Below are 18440 nucleotides of genomic sequence, written 5' to 3'. Positions count from 1 at the left end.
ACATATAGTTACAATTGACCACATATGCTTTAAAATTAATAATCTAATTGAACAAACGAATAAAACTAGTCAACTTGTTAGATCTCTGCTAGATGATCTACTTGACCTCTTTTGTGTCTGCAGGTCTTACTCCCCCGGCTCTCCAGGCTCTCTGTAAACTTGTCACAGCGTCTGAAGCAGGAGAACAGCTCATTCATAAGGTACAGTGGCTCAGTGGTTTCCAGTAAGAACACAGAAGAAACGTCCTGGCTTTGACCTTTTTCTTGGGGGTTTTGCATGTTCTGTCTACTATGTTGTACATACAGTAGGTTTATCCCATCATATTCATGTCAGAGGAGTGTGTTTTCCTGACTCATAGTCTAAGTGTTCTAATCAGTCATGAGATATTTGCTCATATTCCTGACTGACCAACTGAGAGGCTACATTTAGACATATTTTCATGATATAGGTATACTGTACAATCACACAGAGACTATCCTGATGTCTGTGCCTGACTGAGTACATTTAGAATACATGAGCACCGATACGTGGTTGAGAGTGCTTTGTCTCAGTGCCAACATTTGTACAGGAATAAACCACTAAAGCTCTTTTTCCTCCTCTCTCATACCCACCACAAAGGCGGCTAAAAGCATGGTGGGAATGGTAAGTGTTCCATGCTGAAATTGCAGAGTTGTGTTAAAAGAAAGCACAAGACTGACTGGTAAAAAGAAAAGAACACCAGCTTGACATATATATCACCCTGAAGTCTACGCTGGTGCTCACATCTGTCAATCCTTGACCCTGACAGAAACAACCTACAAATTTAAGTGCTGGTCAAATAAAAGAAGGACCATACTCCTAACTTCACTTTCCTTCTTCCATCTCTTTGCTCTCCAAAGCTTCACCAAGTCCTGGTGCAGTTGCAGTCAGGGGACAAAGAGCAAGACTTTTCATTGGCTCCTATTCAGGTGTTGATAAGTGTGCAGCTATGGAGGCTGCCAGGCTGCCACGAGTTCCTTGCTGCACTTGGTAAGTCATCGATAGGTCAGCCAGAATCAATTTTGACTTAATTGGCTCATAGAGTTCTGTCTAGATAAAATTACATTCATGACTACCACAATGAAGAGATAATGTGTGGATAATGGTGTTTGTACGTCATTGTAAGGATACAGAAATATTAGAATCTCTCCTCTCTTTCAGGCTTCGACCTTTGTGAAGTAGGTCAGGAGGAGGTTGTGCTAAAAACTGGAAAGCAGGCGAGCAGGCGAACTATGCATTTTGCCCTTCAGTCTCTTCTAGCACTTTTTGGTGAGAGTAATTACTTTGGCTTTGCTTTTAAAACTCTTCCAAGCTCTTATAGCTCACATAATACTTCTCAAATTGTTTATTTACCTCTATTTCTCTTCTTTTAGACTCCACAGAGCTTCCTAAGCGGCTGAGCATGGACAGTTCCTCCTCTCTGGAGTCTCTCTCCTCCTCTCAGTCAGCATCCCAGCCTCACTCCTTGCCCCTGTCCCTTGGTAGCTACCCACCTCAGCCCTCCTTCTTACAGCCAGTGTGCCCGGACAACCTCTCCTGTGATGCCATCTCAGTTTACAGCCTTAGTTCCCTCGCCTCATCGCTCAGTTTTCTGTCCCGTCCGGAGCCTGCAGGAAGTGATGTCATCAGCCAGCGCTCACATCAACCAGAGCTAGAGAGATCACGAGGAGGAGGAGGACTCTATGCATCACACTGCTATTCAGGAGGGCTGTCAAGAGGTCGACTGACCAATCATGGAGGAGAAGGGGATGATGACTATGAAGGGTTCTCCATCATCAGCAGTGAGCCATTAGGAGGGAGGGAGTGTGAGACATTGCCCCTGCCTGCAGGACACAGACACAGTAGAGGTGCTGCTGGGAGAGGAGCTGCTGGAAATCATGGGTATCCTATTACAGTTTCCTCCAAGGGAAGTGTAAGCACCCCGACCTCCCCAATTAAAGCTCCACCCGTGCCCCTATCAGTTCCTTCGAGCCCCAAGCCCAAGCAGGAAATGTAAGTGTGAGACTAACAGGCACATTATCTGGATTTAAAGTCAATTGTGGCACATCTAATGCTTATTTAAGGAAGTTGAATTTATGTTTATTTATTTTTTATGCACCTTTTGAGAAATAGTCTTTCCTGTTTCAAGGCCATGAGGATTGTGATATACCTAGCGTGTATCTTTAACTAATAATTTATTTTAATTCTAATAAGCATAATCCATTCTATGAAACCAACAATTCCGTTATGTAATTATGTTGTTTAATTTTACATCATTTATTGGTCTCCATTTTTTCAGAGCGACAGAAAAACATTGTTTGTTATTGGGTTCTTTTCTAGCTCATCTCCCCAGAGGACTGGCAAAGGGAAGGCGAGCAGCTCTGAGTCAGACCAGTCGAGTACGGAGACAGACAGCACGGTCAAGTCCCAGGAGGAGAGGGCTCCGCTTGATCCCGAGGAACTGGCCCAGAAGATCCTTGAGGAGACCCAGAGCCACATGCAAGCTGTGGAGAGCATGCAGAAAGCAAACACCAGAGGGAAGAAGACACTGGGCGGCCCTGAGGGGAAAGAAGAGGCAAGTGCCAGACAACTGTCACTCTCCGTGCCCACAACCCCAACTCTGACTCCTGCTGGAGGAGCACGTGGTTTTCGTCCATCTGAGACCAGTGCTTTCAGCAGACCTAGTAGCAGAGCAAGTCTCAAAGCGTGCTCCTCTCCTCTCCCCCTCCTCATTAATCAGTCACCCCTTTCAACATCTCTTTCGACACCTCCCTCAACGCGGCCTAAACCCCCATCCCGCTCTTCATCCTTACAGAAGATCAGCTCTGGCTACAACAGTCCAGCTCAGTCTTCTTGCTCTCTCTCTGGGAAAGGGCAGGGTTCTCTCTCTCCTTCTTCCCCTTTCAGCACAGCTTCCCCAGATGTGCATACACAGGCTCAGCTGAAACTGAAATACCCTACCTCACCTTATACTGCCCACATCTCACCTTCCTGCTCCTCCAGTAACGTCTCCATCTCGCCGATCTGTGGCAATCCTTCTCCTGCGGGCAGCAACCCATCGCCAGCCCTTTCTTACTCCTCCACAGGATCTGTTTCTGCTTCCTCCAGCCCGGCAAACACCCCAGATCTGAGCCAGTCAAAACAGGCTGCTCTGGATAACAAAGTCCAGGCAATTCATAACTTAAAAACATTCTGGACCAATGCTTCCCTAAAACACAAGGTGGACCGTCCAGGCAGTTTACTCCGAGGTGGAAATAAGAAGATGAGTACAGTTCAGAATGATGTTTTGGGTTTGCTGAATCTCTCACCTAGACATGAGTCTGTCTGTAAAAATGTAGAGGGACCCCAGGATCTAGGCACTGATGATCGACCAAATGGTCACCAAAAACTGGAGGGTCGACCACCTCCATCACCATCATCCAGTCTTCCAAAAAACTCTAAAGGAGGCAGTAAGCCTGGAAATGGCTACAAGTTTCTCTCACCTGGACACTTTTTCCCTTCTTCTAAATGTTGAGGGTTTGTATATTTGTTGTCTTCAGAGTCATGGGACGTTTTATAATTGCTTTATGACACAAACTGTCAATTTGACAGCAAAATACAACCATATTTAGCAATACCTGGTGAAGACAGGGGTTTGCAAAGATCATTTCAAGCATTAAAAGTGATGTTGCCTGTGATTAACTCTTTATGAAAGGATGTTACACTAATGTTTTCATTGTGATGATGACTGTGCCTTCTGCTGGAGAGAGCTGGAAGGCCAAAATGAGTCTGACATGAGAGTCTCTGGCTTTAAATGTTTTTTCATAATTGACTAGAGAGCATGTGTTTCAATGCCTCCATATACATAAATAAAAATAAACTTGATTTACAGTCTACAGTCTTTACTGAATGCCTGTAACAGAAATAAAGAAATCATTTTATGTTGAACTAAATGCTCTAATTGTATTGATTTGCAACCTGAATTGGATGGTTTGGGGTTAATTGTGTGATAATTTGTGTTAATAACAAATGATTACTGTTATCAGTTATTTTGTAAATTAATAAGTGTTTTTCAATTATTATTATACATTTTATATGGACAATTAAAACATGGAAGAAATGATGAATACATTTGAGATTTTTTAATGGAGATGGGTTCATGTGTTATACAGTTTCTTTACAATGTAGTTTTGCTGTGGTGCTACTCTCCTATGTCGCATCTCAGCGAGTTGTTAAATAAAAATATCCCCTTCCACGTGTTGCTTTGATGACGTATTTGATTGATTGAACATCCCTTATGACTTAAAAGAGTTCGAGTTGTGACCAAAGTGACTGTTCCACTCCAGACGCTCCTTAAGTTGATATTTCAGTTAAAAATAATAATAGGTACAATATAATAGATTGGATGTAGCAATGGGTGTGTCTTCTGTGTTTTTATTCCTTACAAGATCAAAGGAATTGTGATTACAGAGAAAATTGGGCTCCTAAATTTGATGACGTTATTACAGGATTGTACGTAAGAGGAAGCGCAGTGGACAATGGAGGGGCGTAACGTACTTGTTGAATCCGCCTGGTGTCCGCTCTCAGTGCGCAGCCGCAGCCCGGGTGACGAAGATGGTGCTCATCAAAGAATAGTGAGTGAAGTGTCTCTAACAAATGTCCTTCGGCGTAGTTAGAGGGACCGTTTCCCCTGTGAAATTTCATATTCGCGTTTGCTTCGCGAGTTTCTGTCGTGCGCGGTGGCTGCCTGTGTTTTTAAGCCGATAAAAAGGCGTCTTTGAGCCGGGTGGATCAGGACGTGGATAACGGTACACCGGTCTCTTTAGGCGTTGCTATAGCGAGCTAGCGTTAGCGACTGAGTTGTAAGCAGGAGAGTGGATAATTAGCTTTTAAATGGAGATGAATTAAAGCAGCGACGCAACGCGCCGGTCGTAGGAACACAAGTTACCCATTCAGTTAGTTGCCGTGATTTGGTTGTTGAACGTTTCCCCGCACGGAGTTAGCTCGCCTGTTAGCAGCCCGGGGAAGCAATTTCTCTAAGCTTCGGTCCCGTGAGTGACAGATTAAGGTTCCATCTACGGCGGATTTACCATTAGCTGGCTAAATTAGCTGTAGCAACTAGCTATCTGCTAGCATTACCATTGTTTTGGCGAGGAGTTCATCTGTAGCCTTCATCACCCCTAACGGGAACATGGTCGCTTGGTTCCAAACTGTCGCGTTGCCGTTTAGTTTTCGGCTTCAATGGCGGTTCGACTAAGCTGAAGGTTTATCACGTTACATTGGCTCGGACTCATAGTAGTTGTTACCCTTCGAGCTAGCTTGCGGAAGGACTGATAACTACTTGACGCTAACTTTGTCAGCGCTAACGTGACATGTTAGCCCTTTAACTGGGCGGCTAACACGGCCATGCTACCACAGTGCCGCCACTTCAACCCTACCAGGCTGAACGCTGCGGCCATAGCAGACATATGGCGGCTATTCTGTTCGGGCTTTTCACTTTCCTCCCGCAGAGTAAGCGGGCATATGTGTTTGTGTATGAAAGTAGCGATTGTAGCCGAAGCTAACCGCTCCGCTGTGCTCGTCTAGCAGCGGAGCCTCGCTCGGTAATGTGATGTTCAAATCCAATAAATATGTTGTTTTGTTCCTGTTCGGCATGTAATTCGTCAATTTTAAACCCGTACAACCAATCTTACATCATTTAACCACCAGATAGTCTCTCAAGTCTAATTTAATATATGATATACGTGTTCGTATATATCAACATAATGTCAGTCAGGCTACAGATGCATCTAAGAGAACCGTTGGCCCGTGGCGCCACAGTTTGTATCTTTTACTTTTCCTTGTGTCAACATCAACTACTTCAACATTATGCAGCACATTTAGTACCATTACACGCAACAACAAGTGTTAATTAAATTGGTTAGCACATTAGCTGCGTTCTTTGCTACTGCTTGTGTCTAGCAGCAGAGAGAGAAGTCAGTCAAGCGAGTTGTAAGCAAAAGCATTTTAAAGTTGTGTGACCTGTGACCTATTCTGCTGATTTCTAACACTGTTTAACACCAAGACGGTCATTATAGTCTGATTAAGACAAATAGATTGTATTCAGATGTCAATACCATAATAAGACTGAAATGTAAATATATTTTTGTAAGTATATGCATGTTATGTTATTGTAAATCACATCTTACTGATATCTTTAAATGACACAATCACAGTACAGAGAAATCGGAGTCAGTGTGCATGGAGATGTACTGTGTTATCTGTACAGACGTGTAGAGAGCTCTGCTTATGAGCTCTTCTGTCAAAATGTAAATGCACACAAGAGTTACACAGGCTGTGTGTAAACAGGACCTGTGGATGGTCAGCTTCTGCCATTTTGTTCTACAGCTTCCTGTTCCTTTCCCCTTCCCCACATATAGTGGTCTCATCTCCTTATCTGACCTAGTTTTACCTCCTAGGCCTACTAGACAAGGGTGGCTGTTGTGAGTTACTCTCTCTGCCACGTTGCTGCGACTCTTCGTCATAAAGTGAATCTGAGGATTTGTAACCAAATTTAATTTGACTATGGACTGAACGATGGCACACAATACACACTATTGTCGTCTGGCTTTGCAGCAGCGTCATGATTGGCCAGCAGAAGTAGCCGAGGCAGGTAATCTAAGGTGTGCTGCTGATGCTATTGAGCCAAAGACTTTATTTTCCGGGCTTTGGCCTTCATTTCCCCTGTACAAGTGTTAGTGATGCTAACCAGGTGCCTGCGACAAATGGATATGATGACACACACATAAGTGTCCTGACTCAATCCCTGTTCATTTGATGTTGCTTGGGTAGCATCTGCACTTTAGTGGCCTTTAATATCTTGAGAGCCTACAGCAGTGGTTCTTAACCTTATCTGAGGTACTGAACCCTGCAAGCTTCATCAGTGCATTCAAGCCTTTGTAATTAGAAAAATAAAATATGATTTCTTTAAAACGTAGGTATATATTTTATCAGTGCATCAGTTGCACACAAAATCACTGTGTTCAAAGAAGAAAACCAACAAAACATGAATTTCACACAAAACCATAACTCAATGATTATTTTCTGCAAATCAATGTGACTTTTGCTGTTGCCTTTTAGATACAAGTTGAGAAATGCGCGACTTCACCTTGGGAAGTGCCACTCTCATATCATTTTCGCAACAAAGTCTGTTCCTTTTCTTAGTTTTCATGTCTGCCATCCTCGAAAAGGATTGCTCGCAAAGATGCATTGTAACAAACGGTGTGAGTATCTCAAGGGCTTTCTCAGCAATAAGAGGGTAAGGTACGATTTGGTGACACCAAAACGTTGAGGGCGTTGTTGTTCTGATGAGTTGCTGTTGAAGCTGGCTCTGAAGAAGTTCAATGATTTTGTCGAGGTATTCAGCGTTGACATCTGCTGTCGCAACACTAAACGTGAGCGGCTGTCTCACCCATGCTGGATATGACTTGTCCAATAATCCTCAATCCATGCACAATTGAACTGGAGACAAATAGGATTTGACATAGTCGTAAAAAATCAAAGATGGATGTTTTATTTACTAGGGTGGGATGAAACCATTTTTTACCATTTTTAATCTAACACTGCGAAGAGAAATTGTGTGTTGCCAAATTGTCGGCAGTCAATTGCTAGCGTGAACCGGGCTATACTCTTTGTGTCTTGACCTCTGTTGAACCCCTGAGAATGACTCAGCGAACCCCTGGGGTTCGATCGAACCCAGGTTAAGAACCACTGGCCTACAGGATCCCTATCTTGGATTGGTGGGCTTTGTGGATGGGATAGTCCAGGTTTTATTAACAGATAAATGGACCCAGTACTGTTTTATGATGCGTCTTTAACCCTTGTATCTAAAGCTTCAGTGAAAGGGTTATTTATTATGAATTTTTCGTTAGTGGTAATAAGAACATGTGATTTTGGTGGACACCTCTTAGATTCTTTTAGATAAACAGAAAGGGGAGATCACAGCAAATCCACATCCGAGTGAAGATATCTACTCAGCCAAACGAGCTGAGAATCCCTGTTTGGACTTCCGAGGCCTTCAGCAGTATAAAGCCTGAGTAGTCTGTCATCCCTGGCGAAAGATGATATAATCAGTGCAAATTTCAGGCGTGTAGGTTGGAATGATTACTTTCAGCTTTTTGTGACACAGGAATGAAAGCGTCTGCTAAAACACAGCCATCATAAATAAGTGGACCCCTTCAAAATCGCAGACAATTGAGACTGGCATATTTTGCCAGAGCCAACATGTTACTTGCCTTCTGTTACTAAAGCTGTACACCAGAGTGAGCCAGAATCACTCAAAGTGCTCGCTGCTTCCAGTGTTTCTGCAGTTGCACGAGTGATTTTCTCTGGTTAAATCACTGCTAATGCCAAAGTCACTCTCTGCCTCTGAATTAAATAAGCAGGGCAGCCGTTATAGATAGCCATGCATCCATCCATTGTGGCAATCACACACTTAGTGTAAACATTCATAAGCCTACACTGATTGTGGTAATGGCCTTGGTGTTTTGGTTTGCTTTGGACCTCTTCCACCACAGAGGCCGTGCTGGTCTCACTCACCGGGGTGGCGTTGACGTAGCAATGCACTGATTGGCTCACACGTTGTACCACAGCAAACGACAAAGACAAAGGTACCGTGTGTAAAAGATTGTGTAACTGTAAAGAACAATGGGAGTCCCAAGACTGGATTGCAGAGGATGCTGAGGCGCTCGTTGCCATTTGGTCAGATGAGATTTGGAGAGCTTGGTGCGCTCTGAGAGATTTAATTTCTCCTTTTATTCCAAACCAATATGAGCAAGTTTTCAATTCAGCATTCATATAATCCATCAAGCAGTTCCTTCTTAAATGTAATTTCACTCTAATCATCTTCTCTGCTAAAATAGAGACTACAGAGAGCGGTGCATACTGATTGAAAAGTAATAAGCTTCTCCACAGTACAACAGTGTGTGTGTTTATGTTTGCTCTACTGCAGAGTGAAACTGCTGTAGGTCCTGTTCTATAATGCATATTTTACCACTGTTAGTCCATAACTTGGAAATGTAAAGATTGTTTGGTAAAGCTTGCTCTGCATCAGTCTCATCCTGTTGTACCCTGGTTTGGTCTGGCTCTATGTGGCTTTAGTCTTGGCAAAGGAGGCTGATTTGTAAGCTGTCTAAAGGGTGCTGCCCCTGAGGTGACAGTTAAGCAAGTTTATGTTGTTATATAAATGTAAAATTACGTAATCAAGCTAGGGCAATGGTGCTGTCATGTAGCTTAGTCAGGATAAACATGTTTATTTGTGATATTTTATTGCTAAATTGCTGTCATTTGGAGCACTGTAAAGTAGGAAAGAGACATTTGTTTAGAAGAAATTCTGATTCACTTGCAGCACGAGGTGGTGTACTAAACATCACAGGGCTGAGTAATGACATAACGACAAAACCAATGTGGAGAGATTTGTAGGTGTGGGAATATTGGCATGCCAATGTGCTGTTTATACTAATGTGTTTTTCTTTTTTTTCGTCCTGACTTAACTCTTAACTTCTTTGTCTGTCTCTGTCTTTCTGCCCTGCTTCATCGCCGGCTCATTTTCCCATCCCAGCCGCGTAGTGTTGCCAGTCTCTGTGGAAGAGGTGAGTAATCACTGCTTCACGCTTCACCATCATTTGATAGCAGATTTTCATTTTGACAATTGTAAAGCTGATTTTGTATTAAACCAGTCTCTAAGTGATGCCCTATCGATTATATCAGAACACTGTTTTGAATGCTATCATTGTCGATGCCTTTTCTTTCTGTCTGTAACAAGAATGGCATGGTTTCTGCTCAGGCGTCAGTCTGTAGGACAAAACAGGCTTTGTTAGAGAACATGGAACAGGCAGGTAGTGCTGGTGGCTGCAGAGGGATGAATTGGACTAAACAGGACTATTTGTCTGTCATCACACTCTATTTAAAGCAGGGTTTGTGTCGACTTCCACCTCAGTGACTTACTTTATGATGTGTTCATAAGAGCCAGTGACATCGCAAATCAATTGTTCTGTTAACTTAAAAGCAGTTACATTTAATTAAGGGTCTAATGAGGGACTTAGTAATGCTTGGGAGGCCTAAGGGTCACATCTCAAAAAAATGGAGTAGACCTGCCGGGGAAGTTCTGTTCCTGGCTGTGATTTAAGAGACCGTTTGGGAAAGCTCTTAGTTTCTTTTGTGATTCTTCATTTTAATACAGTGACATATTTGCCTACGGTGGAGGTCGTCACTTTGTCTCATTATTATAGCAATGAATCCCAGAGTGTAAGTGGCATGCGTTGATTGATGCTATAATCATGGCTGTCCATATTCAATCTGCATCCTTTTTTCTTCCTGTTCCTTGCAGTACCAAGTGGGTCAGCTGTACTCTGTGGCCGAAGCCAGCAAGAATGAGACAGGAGGAGGAGAAGGCATCGAGGTGCTGAAAAATGAACCCTATGAGAAGGATGGAGAGAGGGGACAATACACACATAAAATATACCATCTAAAGAGGTACGACACCAATTCTCTTTGACATGCAGCTGAAACTACAGGTACATGTAGTGGCATGGTCGTGCATTTAGATTTAACATGGCACTTTGAGGGTTAATAACGCCATCAATGGTGTTATGAATTATGGATCTTTCTGAGTAAACTTCACATCCCAATCGAAATGTTCCTGTGTATGTGTATATATCTGTCATTCAGATCAGGAGCCTGATTGTCTTGTTTTCTCCCACTGTAGTAAAGTCCCAACGTACGTGAAGATGATTGCCCCAGAAGGAGCACTAGTTTTTCATGAAAAGGCCTGGAATGCATACCCATACTGTCGCACTAGTAAGTATCAGCTAAACACGACACAATTAAGGTCCAGATACATTTCAGTGTGGTCTGTTTGCATATGATCAACAGAAAGTATACAGCTAATGTGGTACCTGGACTGCATGTCATATATTACATTTTGCACCATTTAGTTTTTTCTCAGTAAGCAGAAATTGTGAAATCTATCTTGGAATGTTGACGCTGATGCTCTTTTTTTCCCCCCTACTTTGTTTTTGTTTTGTTTTTTCCTGATCCCCTGCAGTTGTTACGGTGAGTCATTTGTGAAAGTTTATGACCGTTTCTGGTGATTACATATACATACAACAAACATGTAGACTGTTGGTGTTAACGGCTTGAAATAGCTGAACCTTTCCTCTAAGCTAACCACTCCTCTTGTCAGAGTTAAAAATAGTGGAGGGCAGAGAAGGGCACCATCATTAGTGTTGTTTCAGCCTAAACATCTAATGGACTAATTGGATTTAGCTGTAGGGTTTAAGTATATCTCTCAGAACTCTTTCTTGAGCCAAATTCTTGACATTCTCCCTACTGCTCACATTGGCTCTGTTGTTCTAAAGTTGTTGTACTGCAGTTGAGGAGTACTATTTGAATTCTGAGTAAAAGCTTGAAATTCTTTCAGCTTGAAGAACATGACAGATAATGAAAGATTCCATCCAGACAAGCCCTAAAAAGTCTGGATGGATCATTTGTTTATCATTATGCAAATGTATCGTCCCATTCCGAGCACAGTAACGAGCTAAGGCAGGCTCTCCAACCTCACTTAAAGCTCTCTTCCCTTTGTACACGACCTGGACCATACAGATTTTATGACGAGTCATTTGCATGTGATTTATTTGCATATTAGCCCATCACTGGTTTCACTTACAGATGTTACTCTCTTCTTAAACATGCGTGGTATCAAATTTGATTTTCCCTCAGAAGAATGGATCTGTTTAGGGAAAGGAACTAGAAGACCATATATATATATTACAATTATAGATTTTTATATTTGTTGTCTTGCTTTTCAGAATGAGTACATGAAGGAGGACTTCATGATAAAGATTGAGACGTGGCACAAACCTGACATGGGAACACTAGAAAATGTAAGTGAGCAGAGGTGTCAATGACCCCTTGTTACATGGACCCAAAGGCTGAATAGACTGATGAGTAGGCAAAACATGTCCTTTTGTCTGTATGCTGAAGTCAGGCAATCTTCATCACTGCATATATAGTTTATGTGTATCTTTCTCCCCATACCAGGTGCACGAGCTGGATGAAACCACATGGAGTACCGTAGAGGTGGTTCCCATAGATATAGCAAACACAGACGAGGTGGCTCCTGGGGTGAGTTTTTACCAAACAAATTGTTTAACAGCTTTGCGGAGTGATAAAGTAAAAATAACCAAAAGCTGACATGGATCAGGGGTGTGGGGGATAAGACTTTGACCGTAACACACAGGTTGACCTGCAGCAGGTGACCCTGATTTATTGTAGGTTGTCTCCACCCCGAAGAAGTAACCTGCTTGTGCACTCGTGTTGTTCTAAAATTGTTTTAAAACCATCCAAACGCTTGCAGGTCAGGTGAATTGGCTGCAGGTGAGAATGGGAGTGTGAACAAGCTTGTTTGCCTCTGATATACTGGTGACCCCTCCAGGGTTGATGCTGCCTGTCGCCTAATAAATGTTGGGTTCGGCTCCATCCACCCTGTGACCCTGTGAAACCAATACCGCACTGCAAATGTGCTCAATGTAAAACTCGATGTGTTGTTTTTCGATGTGAGATTGTGTTTATATTTCTTGGTTAACGACAGTAAATGAATAGTTGGGTCAGATTTACACTCCTGTAAGAGACCCTGAAGGCTGTTCAGTCATACTTGGAACTAAGATTTTTAGTCTAAAATGTAGCCTAATGCCTTGCTCTTAGGTCAGACGGCTTGCTGTTGTCCCTGGGCTGCAGGTTTTCTTATACTCGCTCTTAGACAGTAATGACTTAAGTGGATCAGTGTTGAGGTCAAGGCTTAATCCGAAGGTCCATCTGCTCCAGGTTTCACCACCACCACTCTTCTCAACAGGTCTGATGGATTAAAACAACACAGAGCCCAGCTCGGTGTGGGGGTGCAGCCTACATGACTGCAGGGCCTGGAATACAATCTGGCATTTGCCGATTCCTCAATGTTCCAGTTTAGGATTCAAACGAGTTTTGCTAGAATGCTGTAAAGTGTAGTTTAATGTCTTCAGTATCCATTTATCAGCAGTGACTGGTCCAAAGTGACCTTGGAATAATATTTTAAAACAAGACCAAAGGACCTTTACGCGTGTGTGTGTGATCATTCATGATTCTCAAAGTACAGTGTGTGCGTGTCACTGATGATTCTCCCCCTACTATAATTTGCCAAGGCAAATAAAACTTGGCTGATATTCTTATACAGTATATATGACTGTTCACTTTCTTAGATATGACTGTTCACTTTGTGTGTGTAGTGCACATTAAGGGATGAGCACATTTACAAGTTACAGCAAATATGACATCATAGCTGCTCCTGTGGGCAGCGTTGATGCAACTGAGTGTTGTAGTAAGGAGAGCTGAAAGTCTGAACCAAACTTTGTCTGTGTTCCGTTGTGACCATCAGGACTATAAACCAGAGGAAGATCCTTCCCTTTTCCAATCTACCAAGACAGCCAGAGGACCCCTCGGCCCTGAATGGAAGGTATACATCATAGGAACAGCAACCAGACATGCGCTGCTGTGAAGTCAAACTGTGTTTACACTCGGTCTTCTCCTCTCCAAAGAAATGTGTTTTTTCTTTTGCAGAGTCAGCCCCAGGCAGACTGTCCATACATGTGTGCATACAAACTGGTGACTGTCAAATTCAGATGGTGGGGACTGCAGACCAAAGTGGAAAATTTCATCCACAGGGTAATGGCCAGTATTTTACTCATGAGATGATGATGTAGAATACTTATAGGTATAGGTGTTGATACTAATGTATAATTAACTGCTTATCATTTGCGATGTGCTGTTGGTGTATTTTCTCAACAGAGGGCGCCATTGCTCAGAGACGTTTCAGTGTGCCTGAATCTTGCTCTTTAGTTTTGCTGATTTTGACTCCTCTTCCTTCCTTCAAAGCAAGAAAAACGTATTTTCACCAACTTCCACCGTCAGCTGTTCTGCTGGATTGACAAGTGGGTGGGTTTGACCATGGAGGACATCAGGCGGATGGAAGAGGAGACTCAAAAAGAGCTTGAGGAGGTAATGAAATGGCCATGTGCCCAACCATCCCTCTTTAGACACACTGGACCCAGCTCTCTAATCCTCACACAAGGAAATGGAGAGCCATGGATGCTGAATTACACAAATGTTTTGACTATCAAAGTTGACATGCGACCCTCTACCCCTTTAATTTCACATCAGATGCGTCAGAAGGGAGACGTACGAGGCACCTCTGCGTCAGAAGATTAGGCCTGCTCCCCCCTGTAGGTCAAAACTAGAGGCAGGCTGAGTAAGTCTCACCGAATGAGACCTGGTGGCATTTGCATGAAATCATTCTCCGCCTCTTTCTTCATGCATGTTCCTTTACTACTCATCTCTTTTCATCCTGTCTTGACTGCTGTACTGCAGCTTGGTTTTCAGTTCCTTTTGTGTATGACATCGTCCCAGCCTCGCGCCTCATTCACATTCTAACTTCAACATTCTCTCTTGCACAGCTCCTTCCCACTCAACTGGAATGCTTCACCTGTCTTTGTTTCCTCTTTTTGATGTTTTGTGATATACTTACTGATGGATATTGATGGAAATTGCATTCCTTACAGCTTAAGGCCAGGTTTATAAACTACATAGGGATCTGCCAACATGTGCTGTGAGCAGTAGTGTACAATTGTATCCACCAGAGGGCACTTTTTAGTTATTGGTAGCATTCATTTACCAGGTCTGTCCTAGGCCTTTAAATGGACCCTTAGAATATTGGGGTCCATTCATAGGCCATGAAGACCTTATAAGTGAAAGTCATATCTCTGAAATACTCCAAATTCTGGGAAAAAAAATCAATGTTGCCTACTTTGGAGGTAAATCATGAGGTGGAAAAATCACTTGAGTATTTTAACATGGATTGTAAACCTGGCTTTAGTTGCTGCTTCAGCTTTTTTACCTTCTTTACTCCAGTGTGAAAACAAACCAAACCGTCTTCTTTCTCCTTTCTCCCCTCCCTACGCGCCTCTCAGCTGCGTAACACAGGTTCGATTCGAGGCACCAGTGCTGCTCACGAGCAATGAGGCAAATCAACCAAACCCTTGTCATGATGATGTCACCAGAGACACATCCACCATGAAGAGGAAGTGACCCTGATGTCTGCTCTTCTCTTCCAGTCTCACATGATTCATTGGGGGGGGGGGTTTACCGAGATTGGTTAACAGTACTGTACAGATCCTTCCCCAATCACAAGCCTCCTGTAAAATATAAAAAACAAAAAAATGGTTTTGCATACATACAAAAGAAAAAAACTCTTTGCACAGAACGTAAATTGCCTGATATGTAATTGTTAGTTAATTATTACAATGGGCTTTGTTTTTATTCACACATGTAAACCGTGACTCTGACAGTCAAGCCTTTTAAATTGATTAGAATGTTATTTTAAGTATAAAACTTGCTAACTTTCTCCTGGTATAAGATGATTTTAAGCAGGTATTGGACCATTCTTCCTCACTTCCTTCCCTTGTGATGTAACTTTCTCTCTCCTTTTAGCCTCCCTTTCCCCTCATTATTGTCTGTATCTTGTACTGGTAAACTGTGTATAGATGTCCTGCCCCTCGTGTCACCATCCCCTTTGTCTGGCAATTGGTTGGAATAATTATCTTTTTTGTCTTACTTTATAGTTTTTTTTCCATTTAAAGGCTTTGGAGGCATGTCTGTTTATGTTTCAGAGGAATTTAAACAGTCATGCACTAGCGATCTTTCTTTGCTACCACACATGCACATGGCTGCATGTGGCGCATTCAGACACCGGCCCATCCCCTCACAAGTGCATGTGGACAACAGCAACTCCTCACTGACTGTCATGGCACATGTATAGTCGCTGCAATGCAGCTTTGCTCAAGTGGATGGTTTATAATGGAGGAGGGGGGCTCGGGCCCCCCAGGAGAGAATTAGTCTGTACATTAATTGTGTGTGTGTGTTAGTGTGTGCTTGTTTGTGTTCTCTACTGCCTTTACGCTTAAGGACTTGTCACTGAGATGGATAACATTCAGCAGCTACTACGATCATTGCTTCTGTGCTTTCACCGTTTGATCAGCCTGGTGAATTTGCCCCATGTTGTACTTGCAAGTCCTTTCTCATTGGCTAGGGCTTTCACTGGAGGGCTTTGTGGTCTCATAGCCTCATTGATGCTTTTCTCAGTTCTACAGCTTTTCTCTGAAAAACGAGGGTGACAGTTTTTGCATTTTATGTGCATGAATCAAGGTAGTTCTCTTTTTTTGCACTACCATTTCCTCTCTGGACGGAGCAATGGGTCGGGGCAAGTCTGTAATGTGGCAGTTATTGTATAACAAGCATTCTGGGTGTATAGATTTACCATGGAAAAGGAATCTTCTCTAAGCATTTCTACCTTACCTACCAGAGAGTGTGGTCAGTCTGAACCATTGACTATTTCTAGATAAGGATGAACTGCTTTGACAACTTTTACATGAATTGGACTCTTGGTTGCTTAGTTTGGTGTGTGATGACATAGGATGGGTCTTGATTTTGCAGCCGGGTGGCACCTCTGTCCTGCATTACTCCTTTCCAACTGCCTGCTATGCTGTTTCACTGACTTCAGGTTGGAGCCTTTTATTCTTTTGTCATCTTTCTCTTTATTTTAGCATTACTTTGATGTTTTATATGATCATGATGTAATTAGAGCTACAGCTGTGGTGAAAGCATTGAGTGTTTGGACAAGAATGTCACATCTCCAAAAATGATGCTTTTATTCTATCTTACATTTAATGAGACTTGTAGATGTGTACATGTCAGTATCCTTGTTGTACACATGGACAAGCTTGATTTGGATAATGAGCTACAAAGCCTAATAGTCTAACATTTAATACTGTACTGGTAGGTGTGTTGAGATGATGGTTAAACTGTTCTTCATCCCCACCTTATGAATGTACAGCTACACTGTTTGACACTATGCAGTGCATTTCTGCAGACACACTGATATTTACACCCGTCAGGCACGACACGGACCCATTACATCATTCATTATAAAGCAAATCATTACGAAATGTTTCTTTAATTTTAATCTGCATGATTTACATGCAGTATTAGCGTTTTCCTTTTGTTTCGGCTTCATTTTTGTTTTGTTCCATTTATGTTTGTGTTTGCTTTTGAGCTGCATCATACAGGGAAATCTCAGAATCAGACTGTTGAGTTTGAATGATATGAGAATTGCCATGTAGACAGGAATAGACTGTGTGATGTACAGTTTTATAGCGTTATCCATGATGCCAGCCAGGGAATGATCGTGAGGGGAGGGATGGAAGCATGGGGAACAGATGGAGTCCAAAATACAGATTTTCCTTATTGTAAAAAAGATAAAGCATTTGCAAAATCTGTTTTATTTTAATTCACACTGCATTCAACTTTCTCTTTTCTGATAAGGCAGAAATTCAGGGGAATTAGTAGTGAATGTAAAACGATTAGTTCCTGTTTTCTTTTTCTCAGCTTTTCAGCTGTGACAGAAGGTCTAGACAATGAAACATAACAGAATATCTAATAAATTTGAACAAATAAAAGAATGTGCTGTTGTGTGTTTGCCATATGATTATTTATTTGTCTGTTTAACAACTTTTAACTTCTTCATGTTGTTCGTGCTGCTAGTTGCAATGCCACTAGAGCACACGGCACACTCACTCCGGTACCATGATGTCAAGGAAAACCTGTAAAAAAATGATGTCATGGAAAAATCTGATAAAATCCTATAGGCTGTCTGTCATTCAGCATCAGCAATGTCAAGCAGACAAATTGTGATCATGAGTAACCAAGATAGTTCCTTCACAGAGGGCGATGTTGAGACCCTCTTCAATATTGCTGAGTTTCTTCTACAACGATATGAAAATCTGCTGAGACAAAACCATCTCCTTAACCAGTACAGTAACACTCTATTAAAACGTAACATGTCTCTTTGCCAAAATAGTGAGGCCCTTTGCAGAGAAATGAACGTGCCACCTGAGACACTTTGCAGCAAAGAGGAGGAGGAGGGTGCAAATGGACAGATACTGACAGACCTACAGCAGTGGGAGGTGGACAGGGGGCTCTTGCTCCAGGAAGTTGAGGCAGTAAAAATGGCCGTCCGACAGGTGGATAAGAGTGAGCAGGAGCCACAGAGCAGAACCAGAGCTGGTGGTGTGAGAAATGTTCTCTCGCATTTGGATGAGATAATGACACAGTGTTCAAATGGGGACATAACCCACCAAGAATGCAAGACTCTTACACAGCAGAAATTGAGAAGTATAACAAAAGAACTTTGTAACGAAAGGGACTCACTGATTAAGCAGCTGAAAGAGCAAAGCAAGATTTTGGAGAAAGAGATGAAGAGGAATAAAGTTATTAACATAAAATGCATAGAGGAAATGGAAGTAAAGATAAATCTTCAAATGAAGACCGAAGCAGAGAGAGAT

The 18440-nt window shown here is 42.4% G+C and overlaps 2 protein-coding genes across 2 annotated transcripts in view; both read left to right on the top strand.

Annotated features, from left to right (window-relative positions):
* The window catches only part of ttc28 (tetratricopeptide repeat domain 28), a 72998-nt gene extending 68774 nt beyond the window's left edge, over positions 1 to 4224 (top strand). The window contains exons 30-34 of the mRNA XM_076164081.1: positions 124 to 200; positions 879 to 1008; positions 1180 to 1287; positions 1392 to 2010; positions 2338 to 4224. Coding sequence (XP_076020196.1) covers positions 124 to 200; positions 879 to 1008; positions 1180 to 1287; positions 1392 to 2010; positions 2338 to 3511 — 2108 coding nt within the window. The 3' untranslated portion in view covers positions 3512 to 4224. The remainder of the gene's footprint in view (positions 1 to 123; positions 201 to 878; positions 1009 to 1179; positions 1288 to 1391; positions 2011 to 2337) is intronic.
* Positions 4225 to 4552: 328 nt separating this feature from the next.
* pitpnb (phosphatidylinositol transfer protein, beta) lies at positions 4553 to 17570 on the top strand. Its single transcript, XM_076163881.1, has 12 exons — positions 4553 to 4610; positions 9575 to 9605; positions 10343 to 10488; positions 10721 to 10812; positions 11060 to 11067; positions 11823 to 11897; positions 12055 to 12138; positions 13424 to 13501; positions 13606 to 13710; positions 13921 to 14043; positions 14206 to 14293; positions 15012 to 17570. Exons 1-11 carry the CDS (start codon positions 4591 to 4593, stop codon positions 14251 to 14253), a joined length of 810 nt encoding a protein of 269 aa, XP_076019996.1. The 5' UTR covers positions 4553 to 4590; the 3' UTR covers positions 14254 to 14293; positions 15012 to 17570.
* Positions 17571 to 18440: the final 870 nt, after the last annotated feature.

The sequence above is a fragment of the Genypterus blacodes genome, unplaced genomic scaffold, assembly GCF_046128005.1.
Source record: "Genypterus blacodes isolate CSIRO-AG114 ecotype Tasmania unplaced genomic scaffold, CSIRO-AGI_Gbla_v1 ptg000133l_1, whole genome shotgun sequence".
Classification (NCBI taxonomy): Eukaryota; Metazoa; Chordata; class Actinopteri; order Ophidiiformes; family Ophidiidae; genus Genypterus; species Genypterus blacodes.
This window is presented reverse-complemented; position numbering and strand designations above follow the sequence as displayed.